General features: G+C 35.7%; 1 protein-coding gene across 2 annotated transcripts in view; it reads right to left on the reverse strand.

Moving 5' to 3' along the window:
* LOC111367791 (ubiquitin carboxyl-terminal hydrolase 26) overlaps positions 1-10,240 on the reverse strand; it is a 14,214-nt gene extending 3,974 nt beyond the window's left edge. The window contains exons 1-12 of one of the 2 annotated variants that reach the window (XM_022988852.1): positions 9,979-10,240; positions 9,785-9,888; positions 8,829-9,425; positions 7,203-7,458; positions 5,786-6,540; positions 5,376-5,484; positions 4,199-4,380; positions 2,905-3,189; positions 2,629-2,833; positions 2,031-2,102; positions 1,531-1,758; positions 310-573 (exon numbers count right to left, since the gene is read on the reverse strand). In XM_022988852.1, coding sequence (XP_022844620.1) covers positions 310-573; positions 1,531-1,758; positions 2,031-2,102; positions 2,629-2,833; positions 2,905-3,189; positions 4,199-4,380; positions 5,376-5,484; positions 5,786-6,540; positions 7,203-7,458; positions 8,829-9,425; positions 9,785-9,870 — 3,039 coding nt within the window. In that variant the 5' untranslated portion in view covers positions 9,871-9,888; positions 9,979-10,240. Of the gene's footprint in view, positions 1-309; positions 574-1,530; positions 1,759-2,030; positions 2,103-2,628; positions 2,834-2,904; positions 3,190-4,198; positions 4,381-5,375; positions 5,485-5,785; positions 6,541-7,202; positions 7,459-8,828; positions 9,426-9,784 lie in introns of both variants that reach the window. The other variant, XM_022988851.1, reaches the window with a different exon arrangement.
* Positions 10,241-11,444: the final 1,204 nt, after the last annotated feature.

Consider the following 11,444-nt stretch of genomic DNA (forward strand, 5'->3'; position numbering starts at 1 on the left):
GAGGATAAGGGTCAAACAGAAATTACTTAGATTTTTTTTGTGTGTGTGTGTGTGTGTGAGAGAGAGAGAGAGAGAGAGAGATTTGGAGTATAATATGGAAATGGAACGATATCATAACAACCCCAAAAATAATGGAAGACAACAATCAGAGGCAGTCTTCAACTTCTTGTTGCATAACAGCCATTGGAGAAGAACTTAATATTAGGGGAGTAGAAAAAGCTACAAAGTTAAATTTCAGGATTCATCAATTGGGACAGATCAGAGCCAGCTCAAAAAGAAAATAATAGCAAACAAGTCTTAAATGCATACCCCAAAGGATTCCCATATCATCATCTTCAATTGATAAATGGATGTGGATCCAGAAACATTTAGGTTCACAGAGTTTCCATATGTTGCCTTCCGTGACCGCTTGGAAGTTCGGCGATTCGGATCTGAAATGCTGCCTGATGCTTCTAGGATTGATTTTGGAGGTTCCTTGCCATGAACAAAACAAACACATATATCCTCATTTGTGTAGTTAAGTTTCCTCATCAATTCAGTACTTTCCCTTTCACCAATACACTCCTCGCAGACCTACGCAGAACAAAGAAACTTGATTACATCTGAATATACCACATCTGCATCAAATAAGCATTAGCCAGCTCAACAATATGCTAGCAACAACCTCTTAAAAAGGCAATACTAATAATCCTAAAGAATATGGATTTACAGACAACAGTGTCCAGATCATATTTTAGATCTGCATTGCAACTTTAATACAGTTGAAGACAGTTTAAATTTATAAATGTGACCCCTATCTAAAAGCTCAAGGTTAAGATAGTCTCAAAGCCCAGCAATAAAATTGGGTTCAAGTCTCACTGCCACCCATTTAATAAAAACTGTACACATGTTAGGCCATTTGAATGATAATGCTACGTGTATAATAATAATTAATCTGAACAGCAAAAGGCTATGCTTATTTTATGAGTTACATGCACAAGACATAGCACCAAAATGTAAAAATGAAGCGGGTAGATATACTTACAGATATAAAGCTCGATAATTAAAAATAATATAAACTTATAAAGTAAACCAATAACTTAATATAACTGCTACAATGATGAGAACTTTTTCAACTAAAAAATAATTAGATTCAACGTTCTCCACATGAAGGAAACAGCATACATCTAACATGTATGCACGAGATGATTCTGGTTCATCTCTTTCATATGAACTGATCCATCTTCCAGTTAGTGATATGTAATTTTTTTTAATTATAATGATGACCAAAGACTATATAATAAAAGAGGGAGGAATATGAAGTGTCTTAGAGGCATGTTTCAGACTTTGCTCATGATGGTACTTTTTCCCATCTGATTATCAGCCTACATATTAGGAAACTTTAGTCGCGTGACAAACAATAAGGACATTTATGACCCAATTCATAAAATAGGTAACAAATGCAGGGAATAACAAAAACTGAACCTGAATATTTTATCATTTTATCATCCAACACAATTATAAAGAATATGGATGCAGTTCTAAAATTACCGGAGGAGATGTCTTAACAATAGGCCTTCTAGATGACTCCAAATTTACTTCGTAATGCATATTCACATGCTCCTCAGAAATTGGCATCTCTTCACAAGGTGCAACCATATCATCTTCCGAGGAATTATTGATCTCAATTCTAGCAGAAATTCCTCTGGATATGATACCACCCCAATCTTCGCAAAGTAATTTCCAATCATCTTCAGCTATTATGGTTAGCGCATCTGTCTGTAGTAGAAAAGAAAACAATACAAAATTAGATTTTTAAGCAAGCTGACTTGACTGACCTGAAAAGGTAAGGGAAAAATATCTTGGCTCATAATGTGAACGAGATATTTAAGTCCAACAGGCCAATATAGAAAAAAATTGCTTCAAGAGACCTCAGAATTTGAGTATCTTAATGAAGAATATTAAAGCATTCTAGAATTTATTTATTTTGTCCCAATTTTTTCATTTGCGTAGGTTGTGCAAGGAAGGGATGAACGGAATAGCAAACTTACAGTGGATGCCCTCTGAAAAATAAGCCCACGTTTCCAGAGGAGATCAGGAGGCCTTTCCAGAAGTCTAGAGTGCTGGTTTGCAAGGAGGAAAACGTTAGGAGAACGAATTCATGACAATACAGCACACAGTTAGAAATTTGTTTGTCTGTATTCCGTTCATTACACTATTCTAATTCTAAGCTACATAAACATAATTATTTAACAGATCCCACCACTTAAATAAGTACACGCTACCAACTGCATATGATAAAAAAATTGAGTAATTGCTAAAATGTTTTATTAAGATTCGAAATTTTACATTACGGTGAGAACCCTTCTCTCCAACCTTAAGGCTGTACAGGACCAAAAAGTCCCTTTTCTTCAAACAGAAGAAAGATTATCAATGAAATAAACAATGTACTTCATCAAAGTATCCTTCGAAGAGCAACTAAAGATGAAATCAATGATGAACAAAGTTGTGGAAAACCTCTTTACACATCAGCATGTCAACCGCAAATAAACAATGTACTTAATCAAAGTTTCCTTCGAGAAAATTTAATCTTATGTTAGTAAAGAGCAACTAAAGACGAAATCAATGATGAAAAAAGCTGTGGAAAACCTCTTTACACATCAGCATGTCGACCACGCTGTCCAGAGTTTCAAGTTCTATAGAAACAACATTCTTTCCACTTGCATTAATGTAACTTCTCCATTTTGACAGCCATGATGAAGGCAACAAATAGTATCTGCTATCCTGATAAAGAGCCATATTTTTATTCATGGCCAATTTTTCATGAGTCTGCCGTTGCTTTAATTTGAACTCTCTGCAGAATACAACACTAAGTAAGCCACAATAAATCTATGTTAACTTAGAACTATAAGATTCTCAGAGAACCTTAATGTATCTTCTGAAGACACAGCTTCTTTAAGTTCAATACTGCAGAGGGCACAAGGCTCAGAGTCTGAAGAGAAAGCTGAACAACCCACATCATCATCTGGCTTCACAACCATAGCATTTTCCTGAATAAAATGCCAAAGATTCTCCGGAACCAATATTCGTTTAGCACTAGGGCCTAGATCAGGCATAAGTTCCCCGTGGGGGCACCTAATTGAAGCAGTCGGTCCGGAATCAGCTTCACATGGAGATTCTATGTTTTTCCTGCGTAGCCACTGCTGCAACCTACCGAGCATATGCCCACATAAAAGATATAATAAGAAAATAGGTACAAATGCCGCCACTGTTTCGTAAGGAGTCAGATTAATTTTCAATTCACCTAGACAGATAAAACATAAGTGCAGCACGCCAAAAGAAATGGGCGGTAAAAGAGAAACTACATGATCAAAACAAACATATTCGGTAAAAGAGAAACTACATGATCAAAACAAACATATTCTCAGGACAAAACTTGACGCAGGCCAGAAACATTTTTCAACAAATAATGCAAATGCCAGAAAGAATGGAGAGCCTGCATCCCTCAAGCTTCTTATGGCCCCAACCCTTGGACCAACCAACCAGAAGAATCCGATTTCAAAGGTTGGACATTTACATTCCTTCCCTAACTATTTCACACAACCTGTGAGGGCTTCAAGGTCAAGCATTAAAAATCAATGGCACTAATTCATCTTCCATCAAACTTTTGCCTTCTTTTGAAGGCTTAAGACTTAGTTTAGCCATCAATCTTTTCTGATTTCAAGTCAGTTATTGTGCTTAAATTCTGTGTCATGTCAACCTAGATAATCCATCCACCCCTTGCCTTGTTGAAATTAAAAGGTTATTGTTCTACTTCAAGTCTATTAATGTTTCCCAAAATTCAACTTCAAAAAAGATCTTTTGTCATCGAAGGGACAGTCTGAAATCTATACATTTTACAGCGTCAAGTTTATTATTGAGGTATAAAGAATGATATGATCCACTACAGTGGAGTCTACATCAAGTGGTTATTTATTCTACAACTTTCTTATGAACAATTTTTCTATTTTCAGTTATCTAATACAAAAACAATTCAGAATCCACAGGGCTTATGCCTATAACTCAAGGGTATAGACTTATGCCTCTCGCCACAAGACAAACCTTGCTTCATAGATAAAATACAAATCAAAAGTAACCTGAAAAGATCATATGAAGGCGATATAGAAACAAATGGGTGACAGGAGGGACCAGTCCACAATACTGTAGATACATATCATACCATGTCTTAGATATATAAAACAGTCTCCCATCGAAACACTCCCTGGCAAGGGCTGCCTCTGCGAGTTCTTTCATCAGTGATCTCTGATCCCTATAGCTGTCAGCACGAGCCTTAGTGCGAGCAAGCTCAAAGATGCAGTCAATGCAGTAGTCATCCTTGGACAGTCTTGGACCCCCATCATACTAGTCACAAGCATCATATCAATAGTATTGGGACAAACAGATGCAATAAAACACGCATGCAGAAAGTCAAATGAATGTTACAGAGCTTGAATTAGACAGCAATGGAATATAACTATCTAGAACTGCATAAATTAACAATTATCGTTGCTTCAAGTAATAGCCGTGCTTTCACAATCTTGCCTACAATGAGATGACTTAACATTTTGTAAGTAAGGTCAAACCAGACAGATAAAAGTTTACATCATCACCCTCAAATAATTCGGTGTCTAGGCTTATAAATACGTATCACCATTCATCATAAAATCCCTTTTGCACCATAATTATAGGCATTCCACATCATTTCAAGGTCTATTGAATGCATATAATGAAGCAATATCCTGAAATTGAAATTGCAGGATATTATATTTGTCCCGGATCATCATCGAAATTGTGTGAATTAGAAATAAAATATTAATATGATTGTGAATTGCATTAGAGAAAAACTGAGACTTTAGACAACCGATGGTATTAACTGCCAGTCAACAGAACAAATTGAAAGATATCAGTTCACTTAGTATTGAGTTCATTCATTGTTTCTGTTCATTTCAAATTTGAAAAAGCACCCAAATGTACCAAAAATGAACAAATGACTGCTTGTTTTGATCTTTTCATCTTTTGCAAGTATCAAGCAAACCTAAGAAGTTTCATTTTTAAGTTTTACTCGTAGTCGTACATTCATAATAGAAAAAGAATGACATGATATCATAAACATCCACTCACTCTCAATGTCCTCAGAGAAAAATGTAAAAAAAAACCCCGGCTGATAAAAGTTCTCGTATATCTTAAAACTGCACCGATAATATATATAAAATAAAGACGAGAGAAATACAATGGCACAAGAGAATTTTATGATTCGAATAGGCTTCGAAAGATAATAGTCAAAAAATAAAAGACAAGGCATTCATTGCGAAGAAATCTGATGGTAGATCATAATGCAGAAAACCTAGACTCTATACCTTGGAAAACAACATGGTCCATGCTTCAGCTGACAACCTCTTCATGTAGCTAGTCATTGAAACTGGCACCTTTCCATGCAAGCATTGTATAGTGGTATTGTCAATATTCCTGCAAAAACGTACTTCATTGCATTTTCACGGTTTCCTCTTTGACACAATAAAATCATTCTGAAGTACTAGTAAAATGGGGTGTACTGAATATGAAAATTAAAGGGTCACATCAGAAGCATAAAATGTTATTAAACCTTCTAGTTCCATATCAAACAACCCAAGAAGTTCCAAATTCTAAAGAGAATAACTTCTTAAGAATCCAAAATGTGGTAGGAATTACTAGGTGAAATTGCCCTTAACGTTGTAACTTGTAAGTAAAAGCATCAATTTACAAAATGAAGCATATAATAATAACTTACGCAGGAATGATGCTATCAGCCCAGTGACGAAGCCAATCTGTAGAAATCCAGAAATATGGCTTCAGAAGTGATTGTACAGGGGCTTCAGAAAGGACTGACCGTACCTCCTGTCGCCTTTCTGTTATGCAATTTAGCTCTGATTCCTTTTTAGACTTGTATTCTTCGCAAGACTTCAGATACATCGCATTTGACTTTTCAACCTCTTCAGAAAGATGGGAAGGAAGAGAACTACCTGTCCATTGCTGGTATACAGGACCATTTATTCCTATTTTCGTTTCACAAGACTGCCCTGCAGTCGCTTCACCACTCTTTGACTGTCGACGAACATACATTAGCATATATGCATCACTGGATGAGAAGGTTTTTACGTGACCGTTGTGATTTGAATCTGACAAATGTAGCTGACCAGAATCTGTGTCATTTTCATCCACATGAACCATTGTTTCCTTTGCAGAAGAGGATTGGTCAACTGGCTCATTTTTTGCAGTTTTAACTTCACGAGTCGAAGCACTACCACCAAATGGTTGTTGACCTAATTTTGATACTTGTTCGTCATCAAATTCCCACCAGTCACCCATGTTCTCATCCTTTATATGGGCAGTGTAATGTCCACTATCAGCAGCAGAACCCTTGTGTATTAATACAGCTGACAAGTCATATATTAAATCCTTATGAGAATGCTCAGACAACCTTTGTGCCATGTTAAGTTCTCCAGGAAAATAAAATGCAGAAGTGATTTTCTTCTTCATTGTAGTCTGCAAACGTAAGAAAAGTATACATAAACAGGATGCAGAAAAGAAAACCAAAAATGTGCTACATTTGCTACAGCTACTTCACTGCTGAGCAATTGACTCGGTCCAACTCACTCACGTGATCACTCTTTGAATAACAATTGCAATCCCAGGAGCACTAGCATTTACATCCTAAAGTTCATTACAATGCACCACCCTAAAGTCTGAAGATCAATCAAAGTATGACCTCTCTCTACACAGAGAACAAATTTAAAGCGAAGAGAAAATGAGCCCACAAGAACTGAAAAATAACAAGCAAAAGATAGCATTTACAGCAGCAGATTAGGAACTTAAATGACCTCATGCCAGTAAAATATTTTATCAATATATCACGTAAAACTATCATCCAAGTAAATGACTGGCAAACATAACAAGCATTGAACGCCAAGGTGATTTTAGAAAGCTCTGTCCCTGAAATATATAATCCAACCAGACCAAATGAAGCAAAAACAATTTCTAAACGAGAAGGGAAAAAAGAAGTAAGCTGGATTACATTTGGCATTAAAATGTTCATAAATAAATAAATAAAAAAAATAAAATTAGATGGCCAATTTAATTAATGAGAATCATAAGACTTGAGAAACATATAAGCAGAACCAGATATTCTTTAAAGTTAAATCAATTACATTGGGAAGGAAAACACAACGCTTGAGCTGAAAATTCAGGACAGCCGGCAATGAACGCAACTTAATGCTTCGGGTAGCATTAACTCGAGTAACACATGCTTCACAAAGATATTGATTATCTCCTTCAAGCTCCTCTATGCTAAGCAAGTCATCCAAGCTCTCATCAAGACTCTTCAAACCCTTAACATTCAACTCCAATTCATAAAAATCTTCTATTTTTGATGAAGCTTCAGACTCATTTCCACAGTTTGAACACCTATAAGTAAGGAAGCATGGAGTCATTTCATTAAATGATCGAAACAAAATATAGTATACTAACAAGTAGAGAGATAAAAGAAGAGCTAAATATAGCCACTGTTTGGTCCCCATTGTTTTAAAACTCTTTTTGCTATAGGATCATTTTCAACCACACAATCACACAATAAAATACTCTGAACATAAAACAAAAGTCTTTCCCTACTTTTCGACCACATATTCTACTAAAAATACTATTCAAAAATCTTTTCTTTTTATTTTTTTCTTTTTTCTTTTTTTTAATAATGGGCAACTAACAGGGGCATAGTAACCAACAGCAAATGAACAAATGGGAAAACAATTAAATTCCATAGGCATGCCAATATTAGTATATTGGCAATGTAAGAAGTGACCCTATTCTCTCCAGATATAAAGAGAAAGCTCAAAAGTATAAAATATGACAACAATTGGGGAAATTCTAAGCATTGTGCAACTACGGCATGGTTAAGGCAATTGACCAAAGGTACCATTACATAGAAGTTCGTCTCGTGCTAAAATTTCTGCATATTTATATATTTGTGGCATGAGAGAAAGAAAAGGATCAAAAGAAAAACTGCAAGTAAATTATCAACCTATAAGTTGCACTCTGGATTGGGATTAACTACACTTCTAGGTAGGATACAATGTAGAGATTTTGGGCAAATATTCCACCCCCACGCCACCCCAAAAAAAAAAAAAAAAAAAAGGAAAAAAAAAAAAAAAAAAAAAAAAAAAAAAAAAAAAAAAAAAAAAAAAAAAAAAAAAAAGAAAGAAAGAAAGAAAGAAAATAAGAGAGAGACACATCTTCGCATGGCCCAATAGCTTTTTCCTATTTTTTAACCACACGTTCTCCAAAAAAATAATTTTCTCCAAGAAAAATCTCTTCCAAACAAACACTTGGAATATGTAGGGGAGCGAATAAGAATTTCTAAGAAATATATGTTGATTCTTATGATTCAATATGTCATAGCGTAGGACAATTTGGTTTTCAAATACAGTTTTGTTTAGGGATCTACTAACAAATCAACTTAGACCATCAATTCAATTCTTGTGGGTTCCTTTCTAAGTAGCAAAGTGAAGGCACACACATTTGAACACATAAATGTTTACCTTTTGTTAACAGACTTTGTGGTAGAATCTCTTTTGATGCATACACAACTAACTATTCTAAACATTCACCCGCACCAAGACCTTTTCAGACGATAGATCATGAGAAAACCTCAAGTAGACAATATTTTGAAAGAGTACAATTATCATTCCATGTAATATTGAGACATCTACGAGCAAAACAAAAAGAAGAAAGATTCCAACATCACGTGGGAAAATTTACAAGTAAAATTCAGTGTAACATACCTGGTTGTGTGCGAGACACCTCCACGGAAAAGATCTTGTACAATTGTTCTGGCCTTTGCATCTTTTGATTGGCTCAAACATCTCTCAAGCAAAGATAGCAGCAGGGTAAGGAACTCGTGGCCATCCTGCTGAACACCATTATCCAGTTCCAGCGATTGGATGAATGGTGCAGGATCCACAAAAGCCTTGTTGCTAGAATGCAACTGTGCAAATAGTCGTGCAAGATTATCTAATACAGGTTGCTCTTTCAAAACATCAGGTTCAATGGAGAAAACGCCATTTCTGAATGATTTATTCATAAACAGGCATTGTAGTATGCTGTTTGCATAGCAAGTTGCACCAAGATTCTTGAGGCCAGCGGGTGAGTCGAAGGACTCTCGGAGGTCCTCGGACGGGTCAGGACCAAGGGCATTCACAATTTCCGAGGTCTTCTGCCACAACCCAGACTTTCGACTTCCATTGGGAGGTGGAATGAGACCACAAAAGCAATTGGGGTTGTCCTTTGTGTTCACACGACATCCTTGACAAACTGGCTTCAATATCATGTAAAGTTTATTTATATCATCTTCAGTCGCCTCACCATTCAAAAGAATTTTCCTACGTTCCACAATTATCATTTTTCAGGGGAAAAAAAGAATAATCATGATAAAAGCTAAGCTGGATTTTAACCCCAGTATAAGTGATAAAACTTAACCAAAAAGTTCTAACTTGGAAAACACGTTATAAAGTTCATCCAAATAAAATGTACATGTACACCTGAAATCAAATTATATATCCAAAATAGGTTTTTTGAGAAAAACCCTAACAAAATTGTGAAGTGTTGTAGCAGCATACTACTAAAGAAAATTGAGCAAAGCATATAACAAAAATGAAGGATAAAAGTTTAAAAACAAAATGGAAACTGTGAGAAGCAAAAATAAATAAAAAATTAAAAATTAAATAATCCGAAAACGCACCCTAAAATTTCAGAAGTGGTGTCGGCATTATCGTCAGGCCTACTTCTCTTATTTTTACTCCTCGTGGCCGGTCGATGATGCCCCATCTTTGTTCACTTTTTATCCTGCAAATCGCACACAAAAATCCCAATAAATTTTTATAATTTCCCAAATATCCTTCTCAATTTCAGCTGATCAGGACGGCGTGATTTCACCCTTGGAGAATTCTATCAAATCAAAATTAAGGGTTTTGAGCGATCACGAACTTATGAGACTGTGCTAATCATTTTTAGGGCTTTATTTGTATTTATGTGAATAATTATTCGTATATATTTTGAGTATAAATAAGATATTTTTTTAGGGGCGCGGGTGACTTTCGATTTTCCCTCTTTTTCCACCCGAGATGGAGGGAAAAATAGAAAAATAATATGAGATGGAAAGATCCAATCAAGTGTGGCAGCATGTACGTACGATGAATACAATAATCTAGTTTATAATGAAAGAGTGTGAATGAATATATTATTTGTTATGGTTACAGTTGTATGGATAGAAGATGAATATTTATTCAATCACGCTAGGGGTACAGAATATGATTCACAGTGTTTTACGGAATGAGTTGTCCACTACTAAAAAAAAGGAAAATGATTGAGGAAAACTGGAAGAAGAAGTCACGATGTTTGGGATTACGAACAACAAACAATTGGACCTTATTTACTAGCCCGCCGTTCCAGTGCCAAAACAAGCTAAGCGACGGTGGCTGGAACGAGCCCACCTAGAAGCCTTCCATATACTACATAGAATTAGAATTCCCCTGTTTTCTACAAAACCCGTGGAAACAATTTCTTCATTCTTAATCTTTTTGCATTTTCTTGCTTCATTTTTATACCCTAATTTCACTTTACTACTCCCAAAATGGCTTATAGGCTTCAAGGATTGGAGTTTTAGTTGTTGTCTAAGTTCATCACTGATGAGGAATCTGTCATGAAAAAGGAGAAATTAAACAAAAAAAAAACTAAGTCAATTTCTGAGTTGTGTTTCCCCCACTGAATTTCCCCGCAATTTTGGCAATTATGGAGTTGGCTATCTCGAAACAACGATGACGAAGACTCCATTTGAGACGTCGGGAGTCGATTTTGAGTTTTGCCGCGAAGCTGTGGCGCAAAAAAAAGACAGGAGCCAATTTTGTGGGTTTCCAATTTGGGGAAAAGTATTTTGAGCTGGAAGAATGTTGGAATAAATAAGTAGCTATCACGTCTCCAAGAATTAATTTTTCTGTAAACTACCTATGAACCATGCCCTGTACACATAGCTTTATTTTATGTTATTAGACTTAGCCAATTTTGCCATCTTTGAACAATTTTGTTTTTAATAGCAAGATTGTTTAACATGCAATTGGGCACGTGCTCGTAATTGTCATTGTATTAATTCCCTGCTACATTTACGGATGGATAGGTAAGAGATGAACTTGTTATACTTGTCAAATAAGCTGCCAATTTTGATGTATGTGGACACTTTTACTTTTGATAGAAGGATCATTTAATGTGCGATTGAAAACTTGTGTTGATGAATATTTGATAGAGGAGAGATGCAATCAAGTGTGGCGGCATCTACATGTATGTATATATACATATACATGCTATCGACAATCATAGTAAAGTCTGATTGGTTGAGGCTTTACTAA

The sequence above is a fragment of the Olea europaea genome, chromosome 18 (genome assembly GCF_002742605.1).
Source record: "Olea europaea var. sylvestris chromosome 18, O_europaea_v1, whole genome shotgun sequence".
Classification (NCBI taxonomy): Eukaryota; Viridiplantae; Streptophyta; class Magnoliopsida; order Lamiales; family Oleaceae; genus Olea; species Olea europaea.